This window comes from Salvelinus fontinalis, chromosome 33 (genome assembly GCF_029448725.1).
Source record: "Salvelinus fontinalis isolate EN_2023a chromosome 33, ASM2944872v1, whole genome shotgun sequence".
NCBI lineage: Eukaryota > Metazoa > Chordata > Actinopteri > Salmoniformes > Salmonidae > Salvelinus > Salvelinus fontinalis.
In genome coordinates, this window is record NC_074697.1 from 758,751 (window position 1) to 779,175 (window position 20,425).

General features: G+C 36.6%; 1 protein-coding gene across 4 annotated transcripts in view; it reads left to right on the plus strand.

Annotated features, from left to right (window-relative positions):
- LOC129831624 (contactin-5-like) overlaps positions 1–20,425 on the plus strand; it is an 804,231-nt gene that overhangs the window by 562,178 nt on the left and 221,628 nt on the right. For all 4 annotated transcript variants that reach the window (XM_055894962.1, XM_055894963.1, XM_055894964.1 and 1 more), the window contains 2 exons: positions 15,313–15,494; positions 17,335–17,471. In XM_055894962.1, coding sequence (XP_055750937.1) covers positions 15,313–15,494; positions 17,335–17,471 — 319 coding nt within the window. The remainder of the gene's footprint in view (positions 1–15,312; positions 15,495–17,334; positions 17,472–20,425) is intronic.

Sequence of the window (20,425 nt, forward strand, 5' to 3'; positions counted from 1 at the left end):
CTAATAGTTCTAATAGTTCTAGTAATTGTAATAGTTCTAGTAATTGTAATAGTTCTAATAGTTCTAATAGTTCTAATAGTTCTAATAGTTCTAATAGTTCTAGTAGTTGTAATAGTTCTAGTAGTTGTAATAGTTCTAGCAGTTGTAATAGTTCTAATAGTTCTAATAGTTCTAGTAGTTGTAATAGTTCTAGTAGTTGTAATAGTTCTAGTAGTTGTAATATTCTAATAGTTCTAATAGTTCTAATAGTTCTAGTAGTTGTAATAGTTGTAATAGTTCTAGTAGTTGTAATAGTTCTAGTAGTTGTAATAGTTGTAATAGTTCTAATAGTTGTAATAGTTCCAGTAGTTGTAATAGTTGTAATAGTTGTAATAGTTGTAATAGTTCTAATAGTTCTAGTAGTTGTAATAGTTGTAATAGTTCTAGTAGTTGTAATAGTTCTAGTAGTTCTAATAGTTCTAGTAGTTCTAATAGTTCTAATAGTTCTAATAGTTCTAATAGTTCTAATAGTTCTAATAGTTGTAATAGTTGTAAAAGTTCTAATAGTTCTAATAGTTCTAATAGTTCTAGTAGTTGTAATAGTTCTAGTAGTTGTAATAGTTCTAGTAGTTGTAATAGTTGTAATAGTTGTAATAGTTGTAATAGTTCTAATAGTTCTAATAGTTCTAGTAGTTGTAATAGTTCTAGTAGTTGTAATAGTTCTAGTAGTTCTAATAGTTCTAGTAGTTCTAATAGTTCTAATAGTTCTAATAGTTCTAATAGTTCTAATAGTTCTAATAGTTCTAATAGTTGTAATAGTTGTAAAAGTTCTAATAGTTCTAATAGTTCTAATAGTTCTAGTAGTTGTAATAGTTCTAGTAGTTGTAATAGTTCTAGTAGTTCTAATAGTTCTAATAGTTCTAATAGTTCTAGTAGTTGTAATATTCTAATAGTTCTAGTAGTTGTAATAGTTCTAATAGTTCTAATAGTTCTAATAGTTGTAATAGTTGTAAAAGTTCTAATAGTTCTAATAGTTCTAATAGTTCTAATAGTTCTAGTAGTTCTAATAGTTCTAGTAGTTCTAATAGTTCTAATAGTTCTAGTAGTTCTAATAGTTGTAATAGTTGTAATAGTTCTAGTAGTTGTAATAGTTGTAATAGTTCTAATAGTTCTAATAGTTCTAATAGTTCTAATAGTTCTAATAGTTCTAATAGTTGTAATAGTTGTAATAGTTGTAAAAGTTCTAATAGTTCTAATAGTTCTAATAGTTCTAATAGTTCTAATAGTTCTAGTAGTTGTAATAGTTCTAGTAGTTGTAATAGTTCTAGTAGTTGTAATAGTTCTAATAGTTCTAATAGTTCTAATAGTTGTAATAGTTGTAAAAGTTCTAATAGTTCTAATAGTTCTAATAGTTGTAATAGTTCTAGTAGTTGTAATAGTTCTAGTAGTTGTAATAGTTCTAGTAGTTCTAATAGTTCTAGTAGTTCTAATAGTTCTAATAGTTCTAGTAGTTCTAATAGTTGTAATAGTTGTAAAAGTTCTAATAGTTCTAATAGTTCTAATAGAGGTAGTAGTTGTAAAAGTTCTAATAGTTGTAATAGTTCTAGTAGTTCTAATAGTTCTAGTAGTTGTAATAGTTCTAATAGTTCTAATAGTTCTAATAGTTGTAATAGTTGTAAAAGTTCTAATAGTTCTAATAGTTCTAATAGTTGTAATAGTTCTAGTAGTTGTAATAGTTCTAGTAGTTCTAATAGTTCTAGTAGTTGTAATAGTTCTAGTAGTTCTAATAGTTCTAGTAGTTGTAATAGTTCTAATAGTTCTAATAGTTGTAAAAGTTCTAATAGTTCTAATAGTTCTAATAGTTCTAATAGTTCTAATAGTTCTAGTAGTTGTAATAGTTCTAGTAGTTGTAATAGTTCTAGTAGTTGTAATATTCTAATAGTTCTAATAGTTCTAATAGTTCTAATAGTTCTAATAGTTGTAATAGTTGTAATAGTTGTAATAGTTGTAAAAGTTCTAATAGTTCTAATAGTTCTAATAGTTCTAATAGTTCTAATAGTTCTAGTAGTTGTAATAGTTCTAGTAGTTGTAATAGTTCTAGTAGTTGTAATATTCTAATAGTTCTAATAGTTCTAATAGTTGTAATAGTTGTAATAGTTGTAAAAGTTCTAATAGTTCTAATAGTTCTAATAGTTCTAGTAGTTGTAAAAGTTCTAATAGTTCTAGTAGTTGTAATAGTTGTAAAAGTTCTAATAGTTCTAGTAGTTGTAATATTCTAATAGTTCTAATAGTTCTAGAAAGTCAAATCTAGAATTGGCTTCCTATTCCGCAACAAAGCATCCTTTACTCATGCTGCCAAACATACCCTTGTAAAACTGACCATCCTACCAATCCTCGACTTCGGTGATGTCATTTACAAAATAGCCTCCAACACTCTACTCACCAGATTGGATGCAGTCTATCACAGTGCCATCCGTTTTGTCACCAAAGCCCCAGATACTACCCACCACTGCGACCTGTACACTCTCGTTGGCTTTCCCTCGCTTCATACTCGTCGCCAAACCCACTGGTTCCAGGTCATCTACAAGACCCTGCTAGGTAAAGTCCCCCCTTATCTCAGCTCGCTGGTCACCATAGCAGCACCTACCTGTAGCACGCGCTCCAGCAGGTATATCTCTCTAGTCACCCCCAAAACCAATTCTTCCTTTGGACGCCTCTCCTTCCAGTTCTCTGCTGCCAAAAAATCTCTGAAACTGGAAACACCTATCTCCCTCACTAGCTTTAAGCACCAGCTGTCAGAGCAGCTCATAGATTACTGCACCTGTACATAACCCATCTACAATTTAGCCCAAACAACTACCTCTTTACCTACTGTATTTATTTATTAATTTATTTTGCTCCTTTGCACCCCATTATTTCTGTCTCTACTTTGCACTTTCTTCCAATGCAAACCAACCATTCCAGTGTTTTTTTTAGTTTTTATTTTACTTGCTGTGTTGTACTCACTTCGCCTCCATGGCCTTTTTATATTTTTATTTATTTATACATATATCTGTTTGCCTTCACCTCCCTTAGCTCACCTCACTTGCTCACATTGTATATAGACTTATTTTTTTTATTTTTTTCACTGTATTATTGACTATATGTTTGTTTTTACTCCATGTGTAACTATGTGTTGTTGTATGTGTCGAACTGCTTTGCTTTATCTTGGCCAGGTCGCAATTGTAAATGAGAACGTGTTCTCAATTTGCCGACCTGGTTAAATAAAGGTTAAATAAAATAAAAGAAATAAAATAAAATAAAAAAAATTTGTCACGCCCTGACCTTAGTTCCTTGTTTATGTCTCTATTTTGGTTTGGTCAGGGTGTGATTTGGGGTTTGCATTCTATGTTTTGTTCTAGGTTATGTATTTCTATTTGTTTTGCCTGGTATGGTTCCCAATCAGAGGCAGCTGTCAATCGTTGTCTCTGATTGAGAACCATACTTAGGTAGCCAGTTTCCCACCTGTGTTTGTGGGTAGTTGTTTTCTGTTTAGTGTAGTGCACCTTGCAGAAGATGTCCGTTTGTCGCTTTGTTGTTTTTGTTCTAGTGTTCGTATTTATTAAAAGTATTATGGACACTTACCACGCTGCACCTTGGTTCTCTTCTCCTTCTCCCGACGACAATCGTTACATAGTTATAATAGTTATAGTAGTTATAATAGTTATAATAGTTATAGTAGTTATATTTCGAATTGTTCTAATTCTAATAGTTTTAATAATTCTAATTCTAATTGTTGTAATAGTTGTAATAGTTCTAATTCTAATAGTTGTAATTGTTCTAATTCTAATAGTTGTAATTGTTCTAAATCTATTAGTTCTAATTGTTCTAATTCTAATAGTTCTAATAATTATAATTATAATAGTTCTAATAGTTGTACTTCTTAAAATTCTAATTCTGATAGTTCTAATAGTTCTAATTCTAATGGTTCTAATTGTTATAATTCTATTAGTACTAATATTTGAAATAGTTGTAATTGTTCTAATAGTTCTAATAATTCAAATAGTTGTAATTCTAATAGTTCTAATTGTTGTAATAGTTCTAATTGTTGTAATAGTTCTAATTGTTGTAATAGTTCTAATTGTTGTAATAGTTCTAATTGTTGTAATAGTTCTAATAGTTGCAATAGTTCTATTTGTTGTAATAGTTCTAATAGTTCTAATAGTTCTAATTCTAATAGTACAATAGTTCTAATGGTTCTAATAGTTCTAATTCTAATAGTTATAATAGAGTTAGTAATTGTAAAAGTTCTAATAGTTCTAATTCTAATAGTACAATAGTTCTAATAGTTCTAATAGTTCTAATAGTACTAATAGTTCTAATAGTTCTAATAGTTCTAATAGTTCTAATAGTTCTAATTCTAATAGTACAATAGTTCTAATGGTTCTAATAGTTCTAATTCTAATAGTACAATAGTTCTAATGGTTCTAATAGTTCTAATTCTAATAGTTATAATAGAGTTAGTAATTGTAAAAGTTCTAATAGTTCTAATTCTAATAGTACAATAGTTCTAATAGTTCTAGTAGTTGTAATAGTTGTAAAAGTTCTAATAGTTCTAGTAGTTGTAATAGTTGTAAAAGTTCTAATAGTTCTAGTAGTTGTAATATTCTAATAGTTCTAATAGTTCTAGAAAGTCAAATCTAGAATTGGCTTCCTATTCCGCAACAAAGCATCCTTTACTCATGCTGCCAAACATACCCTTGTAAAACTGACCATCCTACCAATCCTCGACTTCGGTGATGTCATTTACAAAATAGCCTCCAACACTCTACTCACCAGATTGGATGCAGTCTATCACAGTGCCATCCGTTTTGTCACCAAAGCCCCAGATACTACCCACCACTGCGACCTGTACACTCTCGTTGGCTTTCCCTCGCTTCATACTCGTCGCCAAACCCACTGGTTCCAGGTCATCTACAAGACCCTGCTAGGTAAAGTCCCCCCTTATCTCAGCTCGCTGGTCACCATAGCAGCACCTACCTGTAGCACGCGCTCCAGCAGGTATATCTCTCTAGTCACCCCCAAAACCAATTCTTCCTTTGGACGCCTCTCCTTCCAGTTCTCTGCTGCCAAAAAATCTCTGAAACTGGAAACACCTATCTCCCTCACTAGCTTTAAGCACCAGCTGTCAGAGCAGCTCATAGATTACTGCACCTGTACATAACCCATCTACAATTTAGCCCAAACAACTACCTCTTTACCTACTGTATTTATTTATTAATTTATTTTGCTCCTTTGCACCCCATTATTTCTGTCTCTACTTTGCACTTTCTTCCAATGCAAACCAACCATTCCAGTGTTTTTTTTAGTTTTTATTTTACTTGCTGTGTTGTACTCACTTCGCCTCCATGGCCTTTTTATATTTTTATTTATTTATACATATATCTGTTTGCCTTCACCTCCCTTAGCTCACCTCACTTGCTCACATTGTATATAGACTTATTTTTTTTATTTTTTTCACTGTATTATTGACTATATGTTTGTTTTTACTCCATGTGTAACTATGTGTTGTTGTATGTGTCGAACTGCTTTGCTTTATCTTGGCCAGGTCGCAATTGTAAATGAGAACGTGTTCTCAATTTGCCGACCTGGTTAAATAAAGGTTAAATAAAATAAAAGAAATAAAATAAAATAAAAAAAATTTGTCACGCCCTGACCTTAGTTCCTTGTTTATGTCTCTATTTTGGTTTGGTCAGGGTGTGATTTGGGGTTTGCATTCTATGTTTTGTTCTAGGTTATGTATTTCTATTTGTTTTGCCTGGTATGGTTCCCAATCAGAGGCAGCTGTCAATCGTTGTCTCTGATTGAGAACCATACTTAGGTAGCCAGTTTCCCACCTGTGTTTGTGGGTAGTTGTTTTCTGTTTAGTGTAGTGCACCTTGCAGAAGATGTCCGTTTGTCGCTTTGTTGTTTTTGTTCTAGTGTTCGTATTTATTAAAAGTATTATGGACACTTACCACGCTGCACCTTGGTTCTCTTCTCCTTCTCCCGACGACAATCGTTACATAGTTATAATAGTTATAGTAGTTATAATAGTTATAATAGTTATAGTAGTTATATTTCGAATTGTTCTAATTCTAATAGTTTTAATAATTCTAATTCTAATTGTTGTAATAGTTGTAATAGTTCTAATTCTAATAGTTGTAATTGTTCTAATTCTAATAGTTGTAATTGTTCTAAATCTATTAGTTCTAATTGTTCTAATTCTAATAGTTCTAATAATTATAATTATAATAGTTCTAATAGTTGTACTTCTTAAAATTCTAATTCTGATAGTTCTAATAGTTCTAATTCTAATGGTTCTAATTGTTATAATTCTATTAGTACTAATATTTGAAATAGTTGTAATTGTTCTAATAGTTCTAATAATTCAAATAGTTGTAATTCTAATAGTTCTAATTGTTGTAATAGTTCTAATTGTTGTAATAGTTCTAATTGTTGTAATAGTTCTAATTGTTGTAATAGTTCTAATTGTTGTAATAGTTCTAATAGTTGCAATAGTTCTATTTGTTGTAATAGTTCTAATAGTTCTAATAGTTCTAATTCTAATAGTACAATAGTTCTAATGGTTCTAATAGTTCTAATTCTAATAGTTATAATAGAGTTAGTAATTGTAAAAGTTCTAATAGTTCTAATTCTAATAGTACAATAGTTCTAATAGTTCTAATAGTTCTAATAGTACTAATAGTTCTAATAGTTCTAATAGTTCTAATAGTTCTAATAGTTCTAATTCTAATAGTACAATAGTTCTAATGGTTCTAATAGTTCTAATTCTAATAGTACAATAGTTCTAATGGTTCTAATAGTTCTAATTCTAATAGTTATAATAGAGTTAGTAATTGTAAAAGTTCTAATAGTTCTAATTCTAATAGTACAATAGTTCTAATAGTTCTAATAGTTCTAATAGTTCTAATTCTAATAGTTATAATAGAGTTAGTAATTGTAATAGTTCTAGTAGTTGTAATAGTTGTAATTCTAATAGTACTAATAGTTCTAAAAGTTCTAATAGTTCTAATAGTTCTAATAGTTCTAATTCTAATAGTTATAATAGAGTTAGTAATTGTAATAGTTCTAGTAGTTGTAATAGTTGTAATTCTAATAGTACTAATAGTTCTAATAGTTCTAATAGTTCTAATAGTTCTAATAGTTCTAATTCTAATAGTTATAATAGAGGTAGTAATTGTAATAGTTCTAGTAATTGTAATAGTTGTAATTCTAATTTTTTTTTTTTTTTTTTTTTTTTATTTTTTTTTGGGGGGTGGATCAGCTTAGTATTGCGGAAAGAATGTTGCTTCCAATGTAATTGTCTGCATCATTTCCATTCCCCCATATTTTTTTGGGTAAATATATATATCCATATACGTATGCATACATATACACATATATACATACACATACCTATATAGACATACATACTTTTTTAAAGAATATGCCTTTATTATTATTCCCCGCGACCCTACCACCAATCCCCCAATTGGAGTAAACTTATAAACACTTCTGCTTTTACCTTCAATTTCTACATCTTATACCTATCTTACAGACACAGTCCACTTTACAATAGTTCTCTCTTATTTGTTCTTAGTCCTTCCTCTATTTCTGTTGTCCATCCAATTTTATTTCCACTTGTAACTGTGCTATTTCACAAAAGCTCCGCACCTATACACATTTCACAGATCCCGTATGCCCTATATTGTTTATCTTGTTATTAGTCCCACCCTTCAGCTCCACCCAACCCCTCCCATCTATCTTCCAACATCATCCATTTCGGATTTCTATTTGCCATACATTTCTCAACTGTGCTGTGATGCTTCACAAAAGACCTGAACCTTCCTATTCTCATAGCTTCTACAGATTGTAAATTAAAAATAAACATCTTTGCCAAAATAATTATTATATTATTGATTGATTGACTATGGCTTTTCAAATCCCCCAGTATTGCTATCTGTAGCGTTAGTTTTAGGCAAATGTTGCAATTCTTCAGCCATTCCTGGACCTGTGACCAAAAACGAGCTACATATGGACAATACCAAAATAAATGATCTAATGACTCTGCCTCCTCACAACAGAATCTGCAGAGCTGGGAAGATTGTATACCCCATATATATAACATTCTATTAGTTGCAAGAATTTTGTACAGTAATTTATATTGAAAAATTCGAAGTTTTGAATCCGGCGTTGTTTTGCGTATCAATTCATAAACCATGTGCCATGGAATGGGTACATCGAAAATCTCTTCCCAACTATTTTGCAATTTGTATGGCACAGCTGTTAGTTTTTTGGTCCTTAAATGAAATTGGTATATGTTTTTATTTATCACACTTTTCTTTAACCATTTTTGTTCTTTAATATAAGGCCGACAAACAAGTTCCTTACTTTTATCCCCTTCTACTTGCCTCTTCCATTTTTGTGGTAATGCTGCAATTAATTGGTTGTAATTTTGGGTAGAGCAGACTTTTCCATATGTCTGTGTTAGCTGCATGTGTGACATAACTCCACCAGTCCTATTTATGATATCATTCACAAAAATTATACCTTTTTTAAACATTTCTTCGATAAATACAGTTTTTTTATCAATTATTATATTTGAATTTAACCACAATATTTGTTGTACTATTTGTTCCGTCCTTTCAGGTGGATTAAACTGAAATTGCAACCAACTTTCTAAGGCTTGTTTAAAGAATAAGGATATTTTGGAGATCATTTCCTTTTCAAACAACCGAAAATGAGCAGGTGTAATCTGAATAAAGGGAAAAAGGCCCTTCTTGAACATAGGATGAGACATTCGTACCAGTTTACTAGAGAACCAGTTTGGATTTAAGTATAACTTTTGTATGACCGATGCCTTTAGTGAGAGGTCTAATGCTTTAATATTTAATAATTTCTGCCCTCCGAATTCATATTCGTTATATAAATAGGCCCTTTTAATTTTATCTGGCTTGCCGTTCCAAATAAAATTGAATATTTTTTGTTCATATAATTTAAAAAACAGGTCACTAGGTGTAGGCAAAACCATAAGCAAATAGGTAAACTGTGATATGACTAAAGAGTTAATTAGGGTGATTTTTCCACAAATAGACAGGTATTTTCCTTTCCATGGTAGCAAGATCTTATCTATTTTTGCTAACTTTCTATAAAAATTTATTGGAGTGAGATCATTTCTTTCTTTTGGGATTTTTATACCGAGTATGTCCACATCTCCGTCAGACCATTTAATTGGTAAACTACATGGCAATATAAAATGTGTATTTTTTAGTGATCCAATACGTAATATGGTACATTTATCATAATTTGGTTTTAATCCAGAGAGGATAGCAAAGGTATCTAGATCCTCTATGAGGCCCTGGAGAGACTCTAGTTGTGGTTTTAAAAGAAAACATGAATCATCAGCGTACAATGACACCTTAGTTTTTAAGCCATGGATTTCTAATCCTTTAATATTAATGTTTGATCTAATTTTAACAGCTAACATTTCGATGGCAATAATAAATAGATATGCCGATAGTGGACAACCTTGTTTTACTCCTCTAGATAGTTTAAAACTTTCTGAGATGTAGCCATTATTTACTATTTTACACCTAGGGTTACTATACATAATTTTAACCCATTTTATAAGAGATTCCCCAAAATTGAAATATTCTAGGCATTTATATATAAACTCCAGTCGTACTTTATCAAAAGCCTTTTCAAAATCAGCTATGAAAACCAGGCCTGGTGTCCCCGATATCTCATAGTGTTCTATTGTTTCCAGTACTTGCCTTATATTATCTCCAATGTATCGTCCATGTAAAAAACCTGTCTGATTAGGATGAATAATATCTGACAAAACTTTTTTTATTCTATGCGCCAAGCATTTTGCTAGGATTTTTGCATCACAACACTGAAGTGTAAGAGGTCTCCAATTTTTTAATTGGACTGGATCTTTATATATACCACTTGGGTCCTGTTTCAGTAATAACGATATCAGACCTTCTTGTTGTGTGTCTGATAATCTACCATTTATATAGGAGTGGTTAAAACAAGTTAATAAAGGTCCTTTGAGTATATCAAAAAACGTTTTGTATACTTCCACTGGTATGCCATCCAGCCCTGGAGTTTTCCCATCTTTAAATGCCCCAATTGCAACAAGCAGTTCCTCCTCTGTAATTTGGCCTTCACATGAGTCTTTCTGTTCAGATGTTAATTTTACATTATTAATAGGAAAAAAATCCATACAATTAGTTTCAGCTAGTGGAGATGGAGGAGCCTGAAACGAAAACATATTCTTAAAGTACTTTACTTCCTCTTTCAAAATATCATTTGGTGAATCATGCGTGACTCCATCATTTGTCACAAGTTTTAATACATTTTTTTTGGTAGCATTTCTATATTGAAGATTGAAAAAGAATTTGGTGCATTTTTCCCCATATTCCATCCAGTTCGCTTTATTTTTATAATATATTACACTGGATCTTTCTTGAATAAGTTCCTCCATTTCTTTTTGTTTTTCCTCTAAATTATTCTGTGCCTCTATGGTACCGTTTTTATTGCTATCTAACTGTACTGTTAGTCCTTCAATTTCCTTTGTTAATATGGACTCTTTTGATCTAAATTGCTTTTGTTTTATAGATGAGTACTGAATTGCATGGCCTCTAAAGGCACACTTAAAAGTGTCCCATACAATAAGGGGATCTGCTGTACCTATGTTATGTCTGAAAAAGTCAGTTATAAAATCTTCTGTCCTAGTTCTAAACAATTTATCATCTAGTAGACTTTGATTAAATTTCCAATATCCTCGCCCACGTGGAAATTCTGTAAGAGAAATATATATGCCAATTATGTGATGATCCGACCGCATTCTATCCCCTATCAACACTTTTTTAACTTTTGGTGCCAGAGAGAATGGAATAAGAAAGTAGTCAAGACGACTAGCTTGATTCAGCCTCCGCCATGTATATCTCACTAAATCAGGGTATTTAAGTCTCCATATATCCACTAATTCCAATATATCCATGACATTCATGATTTCCTTAAGTGCCTGAGGGTGATAATTTGTAGTGTGATTTCCTTTCCGGTCTATAGAGCTATTTAAGACCGTATTAAAATCTCCCATTATAATAATAGAGTCTAGTGTTGCTTGTAGAGTTGATAAGTTCTTATATATATTTTCAAAGAAGCTTGGATCATCATTATTCGGACCGTATAGGTTAACAAGCCATATTTGTTTATTGTCCAATAACATATTTAAAATAATCCATCTACCTTGAGGATCTGTTTGGACAATTTGCACATTTGGATCAAAATTATTGTTAATTAAGATCATCACCCCTTTTGAATTTCTTTGCCCATGGGAGAAATATATTTTGCCCACCCAGTTCTTTTTCCACAAAACTTCATCTAAAACTGTTGAATGGGTTTCCTGTAAACAATAAATATTATAATCCTTCTCTTTTAGCCAGGTAAATACTGATCGTCTTTTCTTATTATCTGCTAAGCCATTACAATTGTAACTGGCTATACTTATTTCACCACTTACCATGAGACACACCTTTCATTCTTTTAATCAGAATATATTTTTGTAAACGTACTATTAAAACGTAACATAATGATTGAGTGTCTATATAGTTGTACCATGATATTTGCATTTCTACTAAGTAAACCTCCAATTGGTCCCTACTATTCCACCCGCTAAAAGGCCTCATCTCGAGATGGCTTGTCATCCCAATGCCCGGCAGACCACCCTCGACCCCCTGTATCCCATAGCCCTGAACCGACTGGGATCCATTCTTTGAAAAGAGCATACAGTTCCATTTACCGAATTGAAGTAAATCAATTGCCATATGCATTTCCATTGCCGTCACCTCGATTTGTATTATATATAGCTGTGGATCATCCTCTATTGTACCTTACATCTTTTACTTCTTCTTTCGCAACAGTTGTGGGATACACACATACACACTCAGCCCTTACCCCCACACAACCATAAGCTCACTTTCTCAACAGTTGCACCATCCCAGAGCCCAACTCAAGATGGGTCATGATTTCCAAATGCCATTGCAGTTGCAGCTGCATGAGAAGGCCTGCAAGACCGCGCAAAAAAATAAGCAAAAATTGAAATTTATTTACCATTGTCATATCCTAGATAATGGCCGTCAAATGTACACCCTATTCCTGAAAAAAACACCCACAATACGGCCACCAGTCATGACCATGTCCCCATGCATCTCCATGCAGTCCGACCTTGATTCTGTGCCACCAGGGCCACAATAATATACCCCCTCTCTGAATGTCCGAATGTGACCCCCTCCCCATGGGTTACTGCAGCTAGTGTTGCCAGCACTGCCACTGCCTGGGTGGGGGTACCCCACCGGAATCCCCACCGGCTAGGTACAAGGTCGTCAAGGTTCTCATTAGCAGCTTTGAGAAATTCCTTGTATATTTTCCTCTCCCTTTAGGGGGCTTTGGCTTTGCAGGACCAACCCTGCCAAGCAGGCTCAGAATCTTGAGGGGGCAGTGCTGCTCTTGGTCTCTGACCTCATTTTAGCTGCATATAGACCGCTTACAGCGAGCACATAAAACAGTTAGGGACTTCTCCTTAATATCTGGGTCATTCAGGTGGGTGTCTAGGGTATAGGGCCATAGACAGTACCATTAAAATAGGATAATAATTAGATATAATTTATTAAGATAAAAAAAATGTAGTTTTCCATGATAGGACAATAAATAAATAAGACGTATAATTCATTATAAAAGTATATCCATCATCTGAACAACATTGTTCAGATTTGTTTGTTCAGGCAGGTTCAATTCTAATTGTTTGAATAGTTGTAATTCTAATAGTACCAATAGTTCTAATAGTTATATTTCTAATTGTTCTAATAATTGTAATTATTATAGTTCTAATAGTTATATTTCTAATTGTTCTAATAATTGTAATTATTATAGTTCTAATAGTTATATTTCTAATTGTTCTAATAATTGTGATTATTATAGTTCTAATAGTTGCAACATTCTCTGCTTCAGTGTTTCTATCATTGTCATCATGTAGTCAATCTATTAACCAAACTGCAATTATTATATTATTATTTTGTGTCTGTTTTTGTTATTTCATAATTCTAACCATTTTAGTTCCCTTGAAGCCTGAATGCCAAGCACATTACCAATGACCTCCCTTAGTTGTATAATAACACTGTAGGCCAAAAATAAGGGTTACAGACATCCCTTCACCCCCTTAATGCCCATGGTGTCCAGACATCCCTTCATCCCCTTAATGCCCATGGTGTCCAGACATCCCTTCACCCCCTTAGTGCCCATGGTGTCCAGGCATCCCTTCATCCCCTTAATGCCCATGGTGTCCAGACATCCCTTCACCCCCTTAGTGCCCATGGTGTCCAGACATCCCTTCACCCCCTTAATGCCCATGGTGTCCAGACATCCCTTCACCCCCTTAATGCCCATGGTGTCCAGACATCCCTTCACCCCCTTAATGCCCATGGTGTCCAGACATCCCTTCACCCCCTTAATGCCCATGGTGTCCAGACATCCCTTCACCCCCTTAATGCCCATGGTGTCCAGACATCCCTTCACCCCCTTAGTGCCCATGGTGTCCAGACATCCCTTCACCCCCTTAATGCCCATGGTGTCCAGACATCCCTTCATCCCCTTAATGCCCATGGTGTCCAGACATCCCTTCACCCCCTTAGTGCCCATGGTGTGCAGACATCCCTTCACCCCCTTAATGCCCATGGTGTCCAGACATCCCTTCACCCCCTTAATGCCCATGGTGTCCAGACATCCCTTCACCCCCTTAATGCCCATGGTGTCCAGACATCCCTTCACCCCCTTAATGCCCATGGTGTCCAGACATCCCTTCATCCCCTTAATGCCCATGGTGTCCAGACATCCCTTCACCCCCTTAATGCCCATGGTGTCCAGACATCCCTTCACCCCCTTAATGCCCATGGTGTCCAGACATCCCTTCACCCCCTTAATGCCCATGGTGTCCAGACATCCCTTCATCCCCTTAATGCCCATGGTGTCCAGACATCCCTTCACCCCCTTAATGCCCATGGTGTCCAGACATCCCTTCACTACCTTAGTGCCCATGGTGTCCAGACATCCCTTCACCCCCTTAATGCCCATGGTGTCCAGACATCCCTTCATCCCCTTAATGCCCATGGTGTCCAGACATCCCTTCACCCCCTTAGTGCCCATGGTGTCCAGACATCCCTTCACCCCCTTAATGCCAATGGTGTCCAGACATCCCTTCACCCCCTTAGTGCCCATGGTGTCCAGACATCCCTTCACCCCCTTAATGCCCATGGTGTCCAGACATCCCTTCACCCCCTTAGTGCCAATGGTCTCCAGACATCCCTTCACCCCCTTAATGCCCATGGTGTCCAGACATCCCTTCACCCCCTTAGTGCCTATGGTGTTCAGGAGTGATTTTGAGCCCGAACGGCTGTGGTTAGCTCTGAACGTGCTCTGAATCTAATTCACAGAGACCATGGCAACTGGGACCCTGAGCGATATTAAAATGTCTTTGTGATTTTGGAAGTGATAAAAAAGCGATGTAACGTTTTCATCTGGGCCGAGTGATGGATGGGAGCACCGGGGGTTTCCAGGGGTGTCACATTTCCATCTTTCTGAGAACTGTCAAATGGAGCCGTCATACCCAGAGCCTTGCTGAAATAGTACGACGTTCTCCTGCTACGTGTTCAACCCGTCTATCATGGAGAGAGCAGAGCGATCACAGGGGCATAGAGGAGCATCAACAAATGGAATGATGAACAGCCACACACACACTAATCATAGAAATCATGATGGTTAGTTGGGCTGGTAACCTGATCTGAATACATCATGTAGGCAATCACATGGTTCTCAGTTGGAGGTCATTTGGGCAGAGAGAGACTCAGAGATACAAGGTCACTCTGGATTATGGCACAGTCAATTATTTAGAGGTGTTTTAGTGTGTGGATGGACACAAAACACAGTCACATACTGTATATTAAGTGTCAGTTTATATAGCCGGGATAGGTTTGTGTACAACGTTGGAACTGAATCCCTGACTTTCCACATTCCTCTTCCGCTAGTCCTTTACTATATTCTGGTTGTAAATGGATCTACTTGTCTGGCTGGAATTGGATTTTGGAGTTGTCAAATGAACTTTCTCTTCCTAGTCATGTCACAACAATCTACTCTCTGCTGTCCTTGTCCTGTATATCACAAATGTATTATGTATGAGTTCACATGCTGTAAATATTATTGGCAGAATGCAAAAATGTAGTATTTTAACCCTCTCCACTCTCTTCGTCCAAGTCCCGTCCCAACCATAACGTGGAGGAAGATGAACGGTAACATCCCTAAGAAGGCTCGTCTGAGGAAGTCCCAGGCTGTTCTGGAGATCCCCAATGTCCAGCTGGAGGACTCGGGGACCTACGAGTGTAAAGCAGAGAACCCCAGAGGAGGAACAGCCTTTAAGGGACACCTCCAGGTCTACAGTAAGTTAAGGAGGGGTGGACTGGAGCTACATGTTGTTGTTGTCTAATTGGTTGTTTGTTCCTCTGTGACTGTGGTGTTAATATATGATTGTGGTGTTAATATGTGACTGTGGTGTTAATATGTGACTGTGGTGTTAATCTGTGACTGTGGTGTTAATATATAACTGTAGTTTTAATATGTGACTGTGGTGTTAATATGTGACTGTTGTGTTAATCTGTGATTGTGGTGTTAATCTGTGACTGTGGTGTTAATATATAACTGTAGTTTTAATATGTGACTGTGGTGTTAATATGTGACTGTGGTGTTAATATGTGACTGTGGTGTTAATCTGTGACTGTGGTGTTAATATATGATTGTGGTGTTAATATGTGACTGTGGTGTTAATCTGTGACTCTGGTGTTAATATATAACTGTAGTTTTAATATGTGACTGTGGTGTTAATCTGTGACTGTGGTGTTAATATGTGACTGTGGTGTTAATCTATGACTGTGGTGTTAATATATAATTGTAGTTTTAATATGTGACTGTGGTGTTAATATGTGACTGTGGTGTTAATATATAACTGTAGTTTTAATATGTGACTGTGGTGTTAATATGTGACTGTGGTGTTAATATGTGACTGTGGTGTTAATCTGTGACTGTGGTGTTAATATGTGACTGTGGTGTTAATCTATGACTGTGGTGTTAATATATAACTGTAGTTTTAATATGTGACTGTGGTGTTAGTCTGTGACTGTGGTGTTAATATATAACTGTAGTTTTAATATGTGACTGTGGTGTTAATATGTGACTGTGGTGTTAATATGTGACTGTGGTGTTAATCTGTGACTGTGGTGTCAATTTGTGACTGTGGTATCAAATCTGTGACTGTGGTCACTTCCTCGGGATCAGTGTCCCTTCCACGGGACGGTTGAGCTAACGTAGGCTAATGCGATTAGCATGAGGTTGTTAGTAACACGAACATTTCCCAGGACATAGACATGTCTGATATGGGCAGAAAGCTTAAACTCTTGTTAATCTAACTGCACTGTCCAATTTACAGTAGCTATTACAGAGAAATAATACCATGCTATTGTTTGAGGAGAGTGCACAGTTTTGAACATGAAAACATATCAGTCCTGATATCTGCTGTAAACTATCTATGAGCTCACCCCCTTAGGGGTGAGCTCAACACCACAGTCACACACACACAAACACACACACACACACACACACACCAGGACATGAGCTCTCCATTGAGCTACAGCCCCCTGGTATACCACGCACTTCCTCCTCTAGTCTTGGCACCTTCAGGGTGATGCCTTATCTCTGTGTGGTTTGATTGGACTATTATGGTCAGGAAAGTCTTGTCTCATAATGAAGGTTCACACAAAAGGCTGCCCTGTTTAAATGACATGCATCGTGAGCCTGCTACCAATGAGGCTCTCCCTGGCTCTGTGTGATGCAGGGAGAAGAGGGAGCTGCCAGAAAGGTGCCCAGGAAGTGTGTGTGTGTGTGTGTGTGTGTGTGTGTGTGTGTGTGTGTGTGTGTGTGTGTGTGTGTGTGTGTGTGTGTGTGTGTGTGTGTGTGTGTGTGTGTGTGTGTGTGTGTGTGTGTATTTGTGTTGTATGTGTTGTGTGTTGTATGTGCATGCGTGTGTGTGTGAGTGTGAGTGTGAGTGTTTGTGTGTGTGTGTGTGTGTTTGTATGCGTGTGTGTGTTTGTATGCGTGCGTGTGTGTGTGTGACAGAGGAATTGACGAGGCAGTGTTCTCACGTGTCTGCATACGCGGTCGTGCTGGTAAGGGTGTATGCATGCTGTAAGTATACCTTCCTATTTCATCTGTTCTCTCCTTCCTCAGCCTTCCCCCAGTGGATCAGCACGATAAACGACAGCCAGTTGGACAGTGGAGATCAGCTGCACTGGGAGTGCAAGGCCACAGGGAAGCCTAGACCCACCTACCGCTGGCTCCGCAATGGAGAGCCGTTCACACCACAGGTACTCACACACAGGGAACCACACACAGGGAACCACACACAAACACACTCACTGACGGGCAGGTACACACAGATACAGACAACCCTAACCTCCACAGGTACTCTCGATCAGAAACACACACAGACACACTCCCTTAACTCCATAGACACTCAGAAGTGAGAACACACACAGCACCCCTCCCTACCCCGAACACCACTAAGATACACAGTAATCATTTCAGCAATATACCCAGTTCTAGAATACACAGCATCATTTCAGCAATATACCCAGTTCTAGAATACACAGCATCATTTCAGCAATATACCCAGTTCTAGAATACACAGCAGAGACCTTTAATATAAAAATAGCATAGAGATCTGCTCCTTCACATTGGATGGGTTCTGCTGTTGTACAGCACTCTTTAAGTCATACCACAGATTCTCAATTGGCTTGAGGTTTGGTCTTTGACTAGGCCATTCCAAGACATTTAAATGTGTCCCCTTAAACCACTCGAGTTTTGCTTTAGCAGTATGCTTAGGGTCATTGTCCTGCTGGAAGGTGAACCTCTGTCCCAGTCTCAAACTTCTGGAAGACTGAAACAGGTTTCCCTCAAGAATTTCACAATATTTAGCTCCATCCATCATTCCTTCAATTCTGACCAAAATCAAATCAAATCAAATTTTATTTGTCACATACACATGGTTAGCAGATGTTAATGCGAGTGTAGCGAAATGCTTGTGCTTCTAGTTCTGACAATGCAGTAATAACCAACGAGTAATCTATCCTAACAATTCCACATCTACTACCTTATACATGCATAAGTGTAAAGGGATAAAGAATATGTACATAAAGATATATGAATGAGTGATGGTACAGAACGGCATAGGCAAGATGCAGTAGATGGTATAGAGTACAGTATAAACATATGAGATGAGTAATGTAGGGTATGTAAACATAAAGTGGCATAGTTTAAAGTGGCTAGTGATACATGTATTACATAAAGATGGCAAGATGCAGTATATGATATAGAGTACAGTATATACATATACATGTGAGATGAGTAATGTAGGGTATGTAAATATTATATGTTTCCCAGTCCCTGCCGATGAAAAACATCCTCACAGCATGATGCTGCCACCACCGTGCTTCACTGTGGGGATGGTGTTCTCGGGGTGATGTGAGGTATTGGGTTTGCGCCAGACATAGCATTATCCTTGATGGCCAAAAAGCTAAATTATAGTCTCATCTGACCAGAGTACCTTCTTCCATATGTTTGAGGAGTCTCCCACATGCCTTTTGGCGAACACCAAACGTGTTTGCTTTTTTTTTTCTGGCCACTCTTCCGTAAAGCCCAGCTCTGTGGAGTGTACAGCTTAAAGTGGTCCTGTGGACAGATACTTCAATCTCCACTGTGGAGCTTAGCAGCTCCTTCAGGGTTATCTTTGGTCTTTTGTTGCCTCTGATTAATGCCTTCCTTGCCTGGTCCGTGAGTTTTGGTGGGCAGCCCTCTCTTGGCAGGTTTGTTGTGATGCCATATTCTTTCCATTTTTTTATAATGGATTTAATGGTGCTCCGTGGGATGTTCAAAGTTTCTGATATTTTTTAATAACCCAACCCTTACCTGTACTTCTCCACAACTTTGTCCCTAACCTGTTTGGAGAGTTCCTTGGTCTTCATGGTTCCCCTTGCTTAGTGGTGTTGCAGACACTGGGGCCTTTTAGAGCAGGTGTATATATACTGAGATCATGTGACAGATCATCTGACACTTAGGTTGCACACAGGTGGACTTTATTTAATTAATTATGTGACTTCTGAAGGTACTTGGTTGCACCAGATCTTATTCAGGGGCTTCATAGCAAAGGGGGTGAATACATATGCACGCACCACTTTTACATTTATTTAATTTTTAAACAAGTCATTTTTTTCATTTCACTTCACCAATTTGGACTATTCTGTGTTTGTCCATTACATGAAATTCAAATAAAAATATCTTTAAAGTACAGGTTGTAATGTAACACAATAGAAAAACTGCCAATTTAGGTGAATACTTTTGCAAGGCACTGTATTACTTTCCTTGTCCTATGACAGTCAAATGGCTTTTCAACCTCTGCCATATCATGGATTCAGTGCTATCTATCTAATAGAACTCAAAGGGTTGCCTTTACTGGAAGCTTCTCTAATGTCAAACATGTAAATGGGGTGTACCGCAGGGCAGCTCTCTAGGCCCTCTACTATTTTCTCTTTTTACCAATGACCTGCCACTGGCATTAAACAAAGCATGTGTGTCCATGTATGCTGGTGAATCAACCATATACCCCTCACAACCACAGCTAATGAAGTCACTGAAACCCTTATTAACAAAGAGCTGCAGTCTGTTTTGGAATGGGTGGCCAGTAATAAACTGTTCCTGAACATCTCTAAAACTAAGAGCAATGTCTTTGGTACAATTCATTCCTTAACTGCTAGACCTCAGCTGAATATGGTAACAAACGGTGTGGCTGTTTGTCACGACTCCTACCGAAGGTGGCTCCCCTTCCTGTTCGGGTGGCGCTCGGCGGTCGTCGTCACCGGCCTACTAGCTGCCGCTGACTTTTGTCCTCCCCCTCCTTATTTGTTTATTGGTTACACCTGTTTATGGTTAGGGTGATTAGTGGGGCTTTATTACCCAGCAGGCCTGCGGGATTGTTTTGTGTACAGTTTGTACATGCTTGTGTGTCACGGTTCGTGTACGTTGTCTATTCGGATTATTTTGTTCCCTTTGTGTGTTGGGGCATTTGGTTGGAGTGTCGTCGTGTTCACCTCTGGTGTGATTATAAGTTACGCTACTCTGAACTCTCTGTCTCCTGCGTCTGACTCCTTCATCCACTACACCCCGGGCATTACACTGTTGAAGAAGTTGAGGAGACTAAATTACATATAGATTCCAATGGTTGTAAAGATTAGGAGAGGTCTGTCTGTAATAATGTGATGCTCTG